Here is a 13,096-nt window from a genome sequence, read left to right on the forward strand (position 1 = left end):
CTACTACTTACTACTTGTACTAACATTCCTACTTTGCAGTTTTTCACTCATTGCAGGTCTTCAGGGTACGGATCCCCCGTGATAAACGAGGGACTACTGTATTCCACCTGGACCTGCCATTCTGTGTTTGTTTGTTTTCTCCTTCCTGTTTCTCACAAACCCCAGCCACTCAAAGCAGATGCTCGCTCTTCCTGACCCTGGTTCTGCCGGAGATTTCTTCCCGTTAAAAGGGAGTTTTTCCTTTCGACAGTTGCCTTTGTGCTTGCTCAGGATGGGAGACTGCAATGAAGTAAATATTCAACACAATCTGCTGACTTGCTCAGACAGATAAATTTTACTAATTGGCTTTTTTAATGTTTATGAATATTTCTGTTCAGTGCCCTGAGACGACTTCTGTTGTGACTTGGTGTTATATTGGCTTGGGGAGGCTGTGACAGTGGTTAGAGCAGTCGTCCTCCAATGCAAGAGTGGGGGGTTCGATTCCCCCAGCAGTCACATGCTGAAGTGTCCCTGGGCAAGCAATGAACCCTCATTGCCGCAGATGTGTCTCATCAGTGTATAAATGTGATTTAAAGAACTGATTATTCTTTGTATAGTTCTAGTAGAGTGCTGTATGAATGGGTAAATGAGGCACAGATTGTTGTAAAGAGCTTTGAGTATCTTGATCAGATAGAAAGGTGATATATGAGTACAATCCATTTGCAGTCCATATAAATGAACTGAAATGAATTAATTATGGAGATAAAATGTTCATTATTTTCAAAATAATCAAGTAGCAGTGGAAAAGAACAGTTATTTAATGCAACACTGCTAAATGAAGTCACAAATATAAAACAATATTTTTAATTTTGCATTGCAATATTGGATCAAAACAGCAGCATCACTTCCTGAAATAGTCAACACCATGTGAAAACAGCTCTTCAGTGTTGAACCGGGGCTATTCAACCCAAGTGCTCCGGGGGCCACAGTTATTGAAAACCAACAGCTCAAGGCCGGAAATCCAGCAATTAAAATCATTATGTTAATAAACCAAGTATTAAAATGATCTGTTACCTTTTAAATGTGTTTAAGTTGCAATAAACAGAACCCAAATGTGCAGTTCAAAGAAATTACATTACATTATTCGGTTCGGTTGACGGGGCGGGCACCCCGCTTGTATAATGGTAGTGGAAACACTGGTTTGATATAGTTTAATCCAGCTCGCGGGCGATCACACACGGATATGATCAATCAGAACTTCCCGCTCAGCAGGAGAGAAAGAGCGTGCCCCCATGAGAGCGAGCAGCCTTTCACTCGTGTTTCTGCTAATTAATTCTTATAATTAAACATTACTAACATGAACACAGGTATTTGTAGGCCCCAGATTAAAGCAAAGACGTGTGTCTCCGTTTAACTTTTTTTTATTTTTCCCTCCACCAGTCTCTGTAAGAGTCTCAGAGAGACTGTGAGCTGCAAAGCATGCTGGGTAGCCTCGTGGAAATTATGTGTGCAATGTTTCTGACTGTTTACGATGTTTCCGAGTGTGGAAATGGGTTGTTCTTATGAATGTCCTGCTCAGGTTCGGCATTTATGTTGAAATCTCTGTTATTGGCTGTAAACTGACACCGTGAGTCAGAGGTTGTTCCCGGTACATACATGTATCGGGGGAAAGCAGGTTAAACAGTAAATATCCTCAATGAAAAATTATGGCTCGCGGTGAGGCCTGGCCTGGCTTTGTCAGTGCTTACAGTGGGGAGGGGGTTCTTCTTAAAGTGTTCTTTACGCTCATGAAAATGTTGAAAATTGAGATGGGGGCATAACAAGATTGCCTCTCTGACTGAAATATTAGCCATTTCAAATTGTTTAAACGTCTCTCTTGTGTAGTGGACCGGACATAAGTCACCTGTGGGCCAGAAGTGCTCCACTAAACAGTCCTGTCTTAAACAATCTTCTACATTCTGAAAATACATTTACACAATCTTTCTGTTTAGTCTCCCGTCTGACTTTTATGTGTAATAATTTAACAACACTATTCAAAAGCAGCTTTCTGTGCTGAATTTTTTTCCAGTTCATCTTTTAACTCGTTAAACATGCAACCCATTTTCACAAAACGACCTCCAAAGTTAAATGCATCTAAACTTGATTAAAATGTGTGTATTAAAGTGGTCTTCATTACCTGACTGTGTGCAGGACTTCATGTGTTCAGGCCAGTGGGCTTGCTGGCAGGGGTAATCACAGTAACTCGTATTCCAGCAGCAGTAAAAGATGGCCTCCTTCCTGCAGTTTGCACACCACTGCTTCTTTTTGGTCTCGTCCACCGCCTGCTGCTTTTCCAACTCCATCTGCTTTTTCATCTCAGCCACCAAGCGTTCTTTTTCCTGCTCCAGACTCTGTCTCATTTCTGCCATTGTTAACTCTGCATTTATGTAAATAAACCCATATATGTATAAACATTATGTATCTGCAGCCACATGGTATTATTAGTTACGATTATTCTGGAAGCAGAAAACATACCCAAGTTGTGCTTCATCTCAGACAACTCTTGTTGATGCAGCCACTGGAGCTTTTCAATCTCTATCCTCAGCCTTCGAATCTGTGGGGATGGAGGGAAATGTTGAATACTTATTCACATAACAATAAAAAAGTAAAAAAGACGACACATCAGCTTTCAATCCTGGGAACATAGAAAATCATTTGGTGCTCACAGGACCCTTGGATTAACGCCACCACATGACAACACAGGCACAAACTACCGTAAACTAAAATACAGAAGCAATGTGCTACAGACTAACTACACCCTGTTATTTGCTTGGTTTGTAAAGGGAAGAAATAAGAGCAATAACTTTATGTATGACCTTTTTAGTCTCACATCTTTGAAGAAAAATTCTGGTTCACTTTTCTTTACAATTCAATTCAGTTTATTTATAAAGCGCCAAGTCACGACAGAAGTCGTCTCAGGGCACTGAACAGAAACATTCATATATAAAAATAATAATTTAACATTATTTATCTGAGGAGCAGACTGCTTTGAATTTAACTCCATCGCAGACTCATCTTGAGCATGAAGGTGCCAGTGGAAAGGAAAAACTCCCTCATGAGGAAGAAACCATTAGCAGAACCAGGCTCAGGACAAGTGGACATCTGCTTCAACCAGCTGGGTTTGAGGAACAGGAAGGAAGAACAGATACACAATGGTAGGTCGAGAATCACGTTAAGATAGAAATAGTATAAAATGAAAACTGTTCATTTGTAACAATTCATTTAAGGTAATTATGTCAATTTGTCCTCCAGTATTCTAAGTCTATAGCAGCATAATAAGTCAACCCTAACTATAGGATTTATCAAAAAGGAAATTCTTAATCCCAGTCTTAAAACTGGACAATGTGTCAGCCTCATGGACAGAAACTGGAAGTTGGTTCCACAAGAGAGGAGCCTGATAACTGAAAGATCTTCCTCCCATTCTGCTTTTGGAAACTCTAGGAACCACAAGTAAGCCTGCAGTCTGAGAGTGAAGTGCTCTGTTAGGAAAATATGGAACAATAAGATCTGTAATGTAAGATGGAGCTAGGTTGTTGAGAGCTTTGTAGGTTAGAAGTAAGACTTTTAATTCAATTTTGAATTTCAGCTGTTTCGTTGTGGCCTTTGTTGCCTTACATTAGTGTGTACAGAAAAGTTCATAGTAGATAATGGTGGTTGCAAAACAAGCCCTTCTTCAGAGGTCGCCACAGCGAGCAAACTCACATCAAATCCGCAATTGTTTTATGCCGGATGTCCTTCCTGATGCATATGATGCAATATGATGTTATTGTTTACCTGAGGTTGTATTTACCGTTATTAAAATCCAATAATCCCATTATTACCATTTGGCTAAATTTTATTCAAAACTTTAGCATTCAAAAATGGTGTGCATACTTTTTATTACGACTCATATTCTTAAGACAAACGAATAAGCAATCTTCTGAATGACATGTTTTACCTCTGCAATTGTGTTTCCAGATGTGCTTTTAGAAAGATCATTGTAGATTTCAGTCATTGTCCCTTTTATTGTGTCCATGATCTAAAAATAGAGTGGGGAAGAAAAATTATGACATTTTATTGTGATAGTCCTAGATTCTGCTTAGAGTATGAGTAAACAATACCAACAAAACAACAACATTTATCAAATATTACTGTGCTTTCAACTCATTTACAGTGCCTATATTTTCATAACACATCACATGAAGTACATCCAAAAATGTAACCCGTTTAGTAACCTTATGTGAACAACAGGGTTAGGTTTCCAACTTACTTTGTTTGTATATTTGGCAATATCTGCTGCTACATCTGCTGAGACTGTAGGGATCTGAAGGTCCCCCGACACAAAAGAGGAGCTTGCAGATGTGAGCTGTCCAGCTGCTGATGAGGACGCACTCTGAGGTGAGTCTTTCTGTTGGACTGCAATGATGGCGAAGACAATACATAGATTTTAATCCAACGTAATTTTTTATGTTACATCGGGGCAAATACGTAGGTCGACGTATTTACCTTTGACTGCTTGTCTGGTCTGATATCGAGTGCTGGAGGACGAGTTCTGCTGTGACTGCGGCTGCTGCGGACTGCGTGTCTGCACCGGACTCTGGGCCTGCGTCTGCACAGCTGGCGGCTGCTCTCCCTGCTGCTGCTGCCTCTGAACCTTCTGCATGTGCCACTTCTGGGACGATGTCTGAAACTTGGTTGGACTCCAAACGACAGCCCGCTGCACAGCCTGAGCAGTCTCTTTAGGCAGCAGTGGGCGCTGTTTCTTTACAGCTGTCGGTGCTGGGGACGTCGTGGAGACAGGTGAAGAGGAACTGGTAGATCCACTGGTAGTTGTGGCGACACTGGGCTGACCGGAGGACGCACTAGAAACTAGGTTAAGTGCTCCTGTGATAGAAGGCTGCGAGGAGTCTTTGAGGTTGGAGGCAGTTTCTCGTGCTGAGGCACCTGATGCTGCAGAAGGCTGTTTACCTGAGGACAAAGATTTATTTTAATTATGTGTGAAACATTAAGGATCTTCAAATTCAACCCTGTACATGCAACCAGGAAGCTACGTTTAAAAGGGTATATCAAAAGATATTTGCACTTCAAAAAAAATATCTTAAGGTGGGAAGACAACTACTTCAACCCTTATACTACAAACCGACAATAAGACAAGTTTTGTTTTGTTTTAAAAGAGTGAAATATTATGTAATATATATATTTACAGTCATTCAATGATTTACTTGTCCATTGAAAGTAAATATGCAATTCAATTAATTAAAAAAAACTACAAAATGGTACCCACTTGCAGTTTTTTTTTTGTTAACAGCTATTAATAAAATTAATGAACGTTGACTTCTTGTTACTTGACCCAACATGCTCTGGTGCAAAAATAACAGACACAATTTATACCTGAAGAAACCAAACACTGACAGAGAACAAGTGTCTCTTGATATCTTAATAATTTATTAGACACCACAAACTGAAGCCATTACTTGTAAACACAAGCACACATACGCTGCCATGAATGCTTTCCCTCCCATCATCGTTTGATTCAACATGGCTGCAGGTGCGAATACTTTGGTCCTTATTGATATTTTTAGATAAGACTACCAGGAAAGTTAGAGCTCAAAATAAAAGTGTTGCAGAAATGTACGTTATGTCGTGCACTAAACCTTCATCCAGCTTTTTTCTAACCACTCTGTGCTTTTACTTTCAGCCTGGCAGATGGTTTGTTTTATCTGAAAGTGTTCTTGGTCTTTTGTTGGTCATTGAAGTAGACACTTCTCAGTGAGAGTTCATCCACTGGAAATTATGAGGTCAGAAAACATATTTTAAACATTCCCATGTTGGTTTTGAAGATATAATTTACTTATGCAGCTTCAAAGAAAGTCAGGTATGACTGAAAGTATAAGTAGAAGCTAATGTAAATAACATTACTGTGACATATGATGAAAAGCTAATCTGCCAAGCAGAAGACTAATAGACTTTATTATGTGTGCAGGAGAGGAGTTGTGACACGCTCCCACCTCACTGAGTGCATACTCTAACATTATGACAGGATTATTTTTCTACCCACTGCTTTACAAGTCATAACAGTCACAAAGAAAATGTCAGGATAAAAAGCACTTTAAAGCCTCACCTTCCAGCTTGGCAGCACTAGACTCTTTGAGAGTTTTGGCAGCAGAGGAGCCCTGCTCTCTTCTCGGCCTCTTTGATTCGCGGCCTCCATGTTCGTCTCCCAGGTCAATGACAAGCTCCCTTTCTGAGTCCGAGTCCTGCTCAGCCACTGATGCTGCTGCTTTGCCCTCCTCTGAAAGTTTAGGCTTTTCAGTGAGGGGCTGAGACTGGGGCGTCTTGGGCTTTTCTTGCAAATCCTTATCTGGACCACTGCTGCCCTGCTTCTCTTTGAGCAAAGGTTCAGAGGTGGCTTTATCCCCGGTCCCTGCAACTCCCTCCTTAATCTCTCCCTCCGTGCTTCCCTTGGACTTCTTTCTTTCCACTTTGCTCTTTTCCTCTGGTGCAATGCTCTTTGGCTTGTGATCTTCATCACTGAGATATTCACTGTCACTTGAGTCTGATTTCTCAGAGTCTTCAGAGTCACTGTGGTCCACATCTTTATACACATCTTCAGAGATCTCATCAATTCCTGTGTGGAAAAATGGACATTCTTAGTTGTGCTATGTGTCACATTATTTCTGCTAATGATTAAAGAGGAACCTTTTAAGATTTTCTTTATTGAATTAGTTATCTAGCTCATTGGCCGACATCAGTTATTCCAGAGTAATACTTGACAATATTTCTGGTCAAAGTTGATCTAAATCGAGGCTATTCAACTGGCAGCCCACGGGTGACTTCAATTCAGTCCACTTCATTTAAAAATAAATAAATAAATTTGGCGGGGCGGGGTCTGGGTTTGGGGTTCTGTTTATTGCATTTATGATTCAATGCAATAAAATAAATTTAAAAGGCAACAGATCATAGTAAAACTTTATTTACATAATAACTTTAATCGCTGGATGTCTGGCCCCCGAGCTGTCAACTTTCAGAAACTGTGGCCCCCTGAGCAGTTTAGTTGAACAGCCCTGATCTAAGTCAATATTAAATTTGAGATAAAAATGTAAAACTAAAAATGTCTCTTATCAAAGTATCAAATCTAAATTATTTCAAACAGCTACTGAACCACATGGCTGTACCGAGCTGGGCCTTGCAGCTTTCGATTGTTTTGTCCAGACTCCGGATGGGTCTTTTCAGAGTAGCAACAGTTGTTGATGCTGTTTGCTGCTGCTGCTGCTGCTGTTGTTGTTGTAGCACAGTCTCACTTAGCTCCTTCAGATCCATTTCAGCCTTCACTCGATCTGATTCAGACAGAAACTCACAAATGAGGTGGTATAACAAAGGGGACGGTATGATGTTTGGTTGCCTTGTGGTAATGTACCTATAACGTATTTGAGCAAGTGATACTGACCAAGGTTGAGGTTAAGAATGCCTCCTGTCCCTGCAGTCCGTTCCTGCTTGGGAACCAGTCCAGAGTTAAAGGGCTTTGGACTGCCTGTCACACTGCTAGCTGGTCCCAACTTCCCTGAGACAGGAGATGCTATAATTATCAGATAATAAACAGGGAAAAAATAAAAATAATTTGGTCTTTAAAAGTCCCTGCATAGAAATAAGGAGCAACTTTACACTCATGGCATCTAGAGAAATGCAAATGTGAAATGTACCAGTGCAGTCCATCGACTCCTCCCCTGTGCTGTAGTGTAAAGCAGGATTCCTGTTGGTCTTCTCCGTGTCTTGCTCTCCATCAGACCCTGTGTGAACCGAGGAGTTGGTGCTCATGGGAGACCGGGGCATGTCCGTCATTGAGGCCCGCCGACTCATAGCGCTGGGTGTTGACGTCTTGCTCAGGATCAACTTAGGAGATGAGTTTATATCAAAGTTAAAGCGAAGTTTATCTGGTTTCTCTGTTTTCACAGGCCCACCACTGGGATTGGAGGGGTCCAGCAGCATCTGTAGCTGGTTGTTGGGGGTGTAGGGCGTGCGAAACGGTGCGTAGTTAAAGACTCCAAATTTCTTGCGTATGTTTTCTACGTAGACTTCCATCTCTTGCATGGCACTGTTAAAAATGCTCTTCGTTTTCTTTACAGAGAAAGGGATCTCTTTGGACATCAGGTAGCAGTTGTTAATGGGAACCCAGGCCCTGCATGGAGTAGAGCACAAAGCACGCTTAATCAAGAACTGCAACAAAGTAGCAGCAATCCCTCTAAGAATTCAAATTACCTGCAGAGTTTAAACAAAAATGCTGCATCATCAGTTAGTGTCTGCAGTATGTGTTGGGGATGACTCTCAGCTACCACCACATCAAATTTGAGCTCAATATCTGTAAAACTTTGAGTTGTAGGCAATTTGTGTGTTTGCTAAGACCATCTACAAAAGACCATCTTCAACTGGATTGACTCAAAGTTCATCAGATGTACCGTAGATGTACAGTAGTCCCTCACCTATCACGGGGCTTACGTTCCAGACACCCCCCGCGTTAGATGAAAATCCGCAAAATAGGGACGTTATATTTATTTTCGTATTTATCAGAGTCAGAGTTTCTTTATTTGTCATTGTCCCACCACATGTGATACATGTGGTGGGACGAAATTTTGTACACAGGGTCCCAGTTACATCCAACAATAAAATGTATAAGAAAAACAGTAATAAAATCTAAGATATGAACTAAGAAAAACAACAAAAAATATGCTAAAGCACTAAAAGCATAAAAACAATACGCCGAACAGCAGCACAAACATTTATATACATGTATCTGTGTATTTCGTCCTTCATGATATAGCGAGCGTTGCAACGGGTAAGAGCTCGAGGTGTCGGGCGTCGGGGTCTGACAGCGGCGGTGGGGGCGTGCCTGGAGGGCCGACGCGTCGCCCGCACGATGGCCTCTGCCCTCCTTCCCTCGCTGGAGTGGGGCTCCTCCACCATTCCCGGGAAGGCGAACATGAGGACATGGGCAGCGCGGAGGAAGGTCTCCAAAAGCAGCCACGCCCCTCGAGCACCACGGGCTTGACGGGAGAAAGCGCCCCCCCCCAGACACGTGCCCAGAGGCGTGGGGACTGGGAGGGAAGGAGGGTGGGGAGGGCCATATGGACATCGGAGGTACAGTCCCCGCTGCCGGGTCCTTAAAGAGCACAGCAAAAGAAAGCAGACTGATGCTACGGCTACTGAGCCAATCAGCGCCCAGGATACAGAGCACAATGCTCTGGTCGCCTTCCATCAATCAGCCAATCGTGTGTCGTGTACAATCTTATGTTGAAAACCCACAAAACAGGAAGTCCGTGAAAGTCGAACCGCAAAGTACTGAGGGCCTACTGTACATCCAAGGATTACTTTATGCAAGTTTCACTAAAATCTGACCAGTGGGTCAAGAAAATAAATTGCCAACAAACAAACACACAAAGATACATGATCCCCAGTCAAAGCAAGAAGATTATTCTTGGCAAAGGTTTGCTCAGTCATTTTTAACACAGAGTCAATTCCCTCTTCAGCGCCCAAAGCACATCCCACCTGTCATGTTGCCCAAAGAAGCGTGCGTCTACTTGTCCGTCCTTTTCTCGAAGTGCTTTTGCTGGCCAAAAGGGAAACCCCTTTAGCTTAGCCCAGACCAGCGGGTGGGGTTGACTCTGTTGAAAAATAGTAATACAGTGAAATGTTTTGCAGCTCTGGAGACCAACATGCTATGCATAAATTAAAAGTAAATATTGATTTAAGACAAAGTAAAGACGTACGCATGGCTCACAAAACCAGTTGTCTCGTTTTTGGCATGAAGACAGGTAGCACTCAGGACACACCTCGATCTCATTCATCTAAAAAGAAAATTTAAACAAGTGAAATTAGATGTTTTCACTCGTGTGCTGTCGTCAGTACACCAGGAAAGTGCCTCTACCTCGTGTTCACAGATCTTGACAATGACTTTTGCAGTTGCTGTTAGTTTGTGATTACCTGAAACAAAATTATGAGTTGCATTTATACATTGCATCAATTTGCACAGTAGGATTATTTGTGTCTGTCAAAGTGTCAAACCTCCGTTATAGATGATGCAGTTGTGTAAGATCCATTTTATATCAGCAAGAAATGCCTCAGTGCAGCCATACATTTTCTTTTTGACATTCTGTTAGAAAGTAAACATGAGATCAACGAAGACGTTTCTGTGTAAAATCTAGACTAATTATTGAGCATGGACTTTGTTGTTCTATACTAATTACCTTTTTTTTTTAAACACAGTCAGGCTTGAGTTTTCATCTATTTGAATGTTTTACATGTGATTTGCTTCGTGTTTTCACTTTTGTTCGACCTAAATTAAGCATTTCCTAAAACTCTGACTGTTTTGGAGCACCTAAATTAAAATATTTGTACCTTCTCTATAGTACTCAAGTCCATAGGGTGAAAGATGTACTCTGCATAATCCGGGTGCTGTTCCAAAGACACGGGCTTCTGAAAAGGCTCCGTCTGCAAATTTAAAACAAACATGACAAAACAGGTTTAATGGGTGGAACAGAGGTTAGAGCCATCACCTCTGAGCAAGAAGGTTGCAGGATCACTTCCCAGCCTGGAGCCTTTCTGGGTGGATTACATGTTCTCCCCATGCGTGTGTGGGCTTCCTCTGTGTACGCCGGTTTTCTTTCACGGTCCAAAACCATGCGTGTTAGATTAATTAGTAACTCTACATTATCTAGGTGTAAGCGACAGTGTGAATGTTCATTTGTCTTTATGTGTCCCTGTGATGGACCTGCGACCTGTCCAGGTGTCCCCCTGCCTCACACACAGTGACTGGAGACAGGAACCAGTTGCCCGCAACCCAGAAAGGAGAAGCGGGTAAAAGAAATGGATGTGTTAGAGCCATAAATACGAAATATTTAGATTATATATTTTGTGCAATTTTGTGCAAGCCAAAGAATGTTTTTTAATTTTTGCCAATTTAGTAAGTACGGTTAATATTAGTTCAGGTCAGCTTTATTGTGAAATTTAGTTTTATTTTGAAAGGGCTTACTTCTTGTTGAGTGTTTTGTTAGAAAAAATACAAATGGCAGAAGGATTGCATAAGCACGAAGTACTACAGTTTTTGATCGTGTATACTGTGTTTTTCCTTTTGGAAAGGAAGAAAAGAAATTGTAATTGATGTTGGATCGTCATTTTTTGTAGTCACATTTTTCCTAGATAAAGATTTTTTGTTAAATTCACGGTTTTGCATGCATCCTTTACTTTTGCAAGAGTGCTTTTAGAATGACAGAGATATTGGATCTGTTGCCATAACGGGATGGAAACAGGTGTAATAGCCAAAGTTTGGAAAACTTCTCCTACAAGCATTTGTGATTCAAACTTAAGTCTTGTACGTACAAAGATTATAAAACGCTTTCTTACCCCAGGCTGTTTGATCTTCTGAAGTGCAAATTTCAGCAGGTATGAGAGCTGATCTATTGTTAGCATTGTCATTGCCTTGCTCTGGGTTTCAATGCATTCAGCAACTGTTATTTTCTGAAAAGCAAACGTGTAAATTAAAAAAAAAAAAACATTTCACTAAAATATAAAAGCAGCTAAACAAAGTAACTATCAAGCAAGTTAAATATAAACTTTTATTAAGTTTCTATTAAATAAAATAGTTCAATGTAGCTTTTAAACTGCAAATCTAAAACAATTTACCTTGTGTAATTTAAAGGTAAGTCTGCAGGTTTGTGGATCTACCACAGACATGAGCAAGATCACATTTATCTTTTCTCTGGCTGAAGCTGCTCGCTAACAACTTCAATGTGACGCCTCATCTCGTCAGCTGAACATGCTTAAATCTAACGAAAACTTGCACACACAAACACACACGCGGGTGTCTCTAGCGCGATACCTCACACTCTGGACAGAACCAGTCGCCCTCGGGCTCGGCTGGTAGTTTGAGGCACTTGGCGTGGTACACCCTGGGGCAGAGCTCACAGCAGAGCACCTGGCCCTCGCGGTGGCACAGCCAGCAGTAGAAGTCGTTCCTGCCGTCCTGCGGTACAACATCAACAGGGTCTGTGGTGAGTGCTGGCTGCTTCATATAGTAAAAGGGACCATGTCTTAGCTCTGACTGAAATGCAGGCAAGAGAAACAGGGGGTAGGTTTCAAAAAACACGCAGGAACACAAAAAGGTGCAGTGCAACAAAAACAAGACAGTATTAGGGGTGTGGGGAAGCAGGGGAAGCAACACAGGATGCAATAAAAACAACAGAACCAAAAAATGTGCTTTATGCATAAAAATAGATTAACCAAACTCTTTTGCACCAAAACATGGTTTAGAAAGTGAGCTTAAAAAAGTGACAGCGAACACAATGCATGATCTGGGTCTCTTCTAAATATTCAGTAACACTCATGTTTAATGCTAAATTACTGGATGCATAAAAGCTGATAAATATACGTTTTAAGGCTCAAGATATTTAAGTGTTAGTTTAGGTGCTTACATTCAACCTAAAAAAAAAAAATAACCAAAGTTATGCTTGCATCAAAATTGTTTAATTTTTTCACAATCAGATCAGGCAAGCCTGGAAAAAAGGGATGGCTCAGCACATTACTAAAGTATCTGCCTAAATATAAGATACAAGCTGGACCAAACTGATAGTGATGAATGTCGCATTTCAACAGTCACCAAAAACACAGAAAGCTAATAGTCTAAAGAAATGTTTTCTGAGTTAACTGTGCCTTAATGTCACAGCTGCAAACCTTTAAACAACCATCACACAAAGGTTCATTCCTAGATTAGATTATTTAAACTTCTGTCAGTTTTGCTACCATAGTTCTATTAAAAGTTATTATTTGGAGCAGACAGTTCTGATTTTGAAACTCTGAAGGGAACCAGGAACACCTGCAGAGACTTTTGTTTTTGTTTGCCATTATTAACTTTGACGCAATAAAGAGGTGGGTTCATTACAGACTAAGTACTGTGCATTACTTCACTGTTGACAAATTAACTTTGTTTACATTGTTTAAAGCTAACGTTGCACAATAAATGGTTCACCAATGTACAGTAGTCCCTCGTGGTTTGTTTATCGCGGACTCGCTCTATCGCGGTTTTTCAAACTAAGATTGGACATGACACACA

General features: G+C 41.0%; 1 protein-coding gene across 2 annotated transcripts in view; it reads right to left on the reverse strand.

The window, feature by feature from the left end:
* LOC119417518 (protein kinase C-binding protein 1) overlaps positions 1-13,096 on the reverse strand; it is a 29,744-nt gene that overhangs the window by 5,046 nt on the left and 11,602 nt on the right. The window contains exons 4-19 of one of the 2 annotated variants that reach the window (XM_037684736.1): positions 11,867-12,088; positions 11,392-11,505; positions 10,387-10,479; positions 10,054-10,141; positions 9,917-9,972; positions 9,759-9,836; positions 9,538-9,653; positions 7,698-8,173; positions 7,445-7,558; positions 7,173-7,334; positions 6,119-6,625; positions 4,504-4,965; positions 4,268-4,413; positions 3,956-4,036; positions 2,494-2,572; positions 2,156-2,395 (exon numbers count right to left, since the gene is read on the reverse strand). In XM_037684736.1, the coding sequence (XP_037540664.1) occupies positions 2,156-2,395; positions 2,494-2,572; positions 3,956-4,036; positions 4,268-4,413; positions 4,504-4,965; positions 6,119-6,625; positions 7,173-7,334; positions 7,445-7,558; positions 7,698-8,173; positions 9,538-9,653; positions 9,759-9,836; positions 9,917-9,972; positions 10,054-10,141; positions 10,387-10,479; positions 11,392-11,505; positions 11,867-12,088 (3,034 nt within the window). Of the gene's footprint in view, positions 1-2,155; positions 2,396-2,493; positions 2,573-3,955; positions 4,037-4,267; positions 4,414-4,503; positions 4,966-6,118; positions 6,626-7,172; positions 7,335-7,444; positions 7,574-7,697; positions 8,174-9,537; positions 9,654-9,758; positions 9,837-9,916; positions 9,973-10,053; positions 10,142-10,386; positions 10,480-11,391; positions 11,506-11,866; positions 12,089-13,096 lie in introns of both variants that reach the window. The other variant, XM_037684735.1, reaches the window with a different exon arrangement.

The sequence above is a fragment of the Nematolebias whitei genome, chromosome 11 (assembly GCF_014905685.2).
Source record: "Nematolebias whitei isolate Nwh7 chromosome 11, NemWhi1, whole genome shotgun sequence".
In the NCBI taxonomy this organism is placed as follows: domain Eukaryota; kingdom Metazoa; phylum Chordata; class Actinopteri; order Cyprinodontiformes; family Rivulidae; genus Nematolebias; species Nematolebias whitei.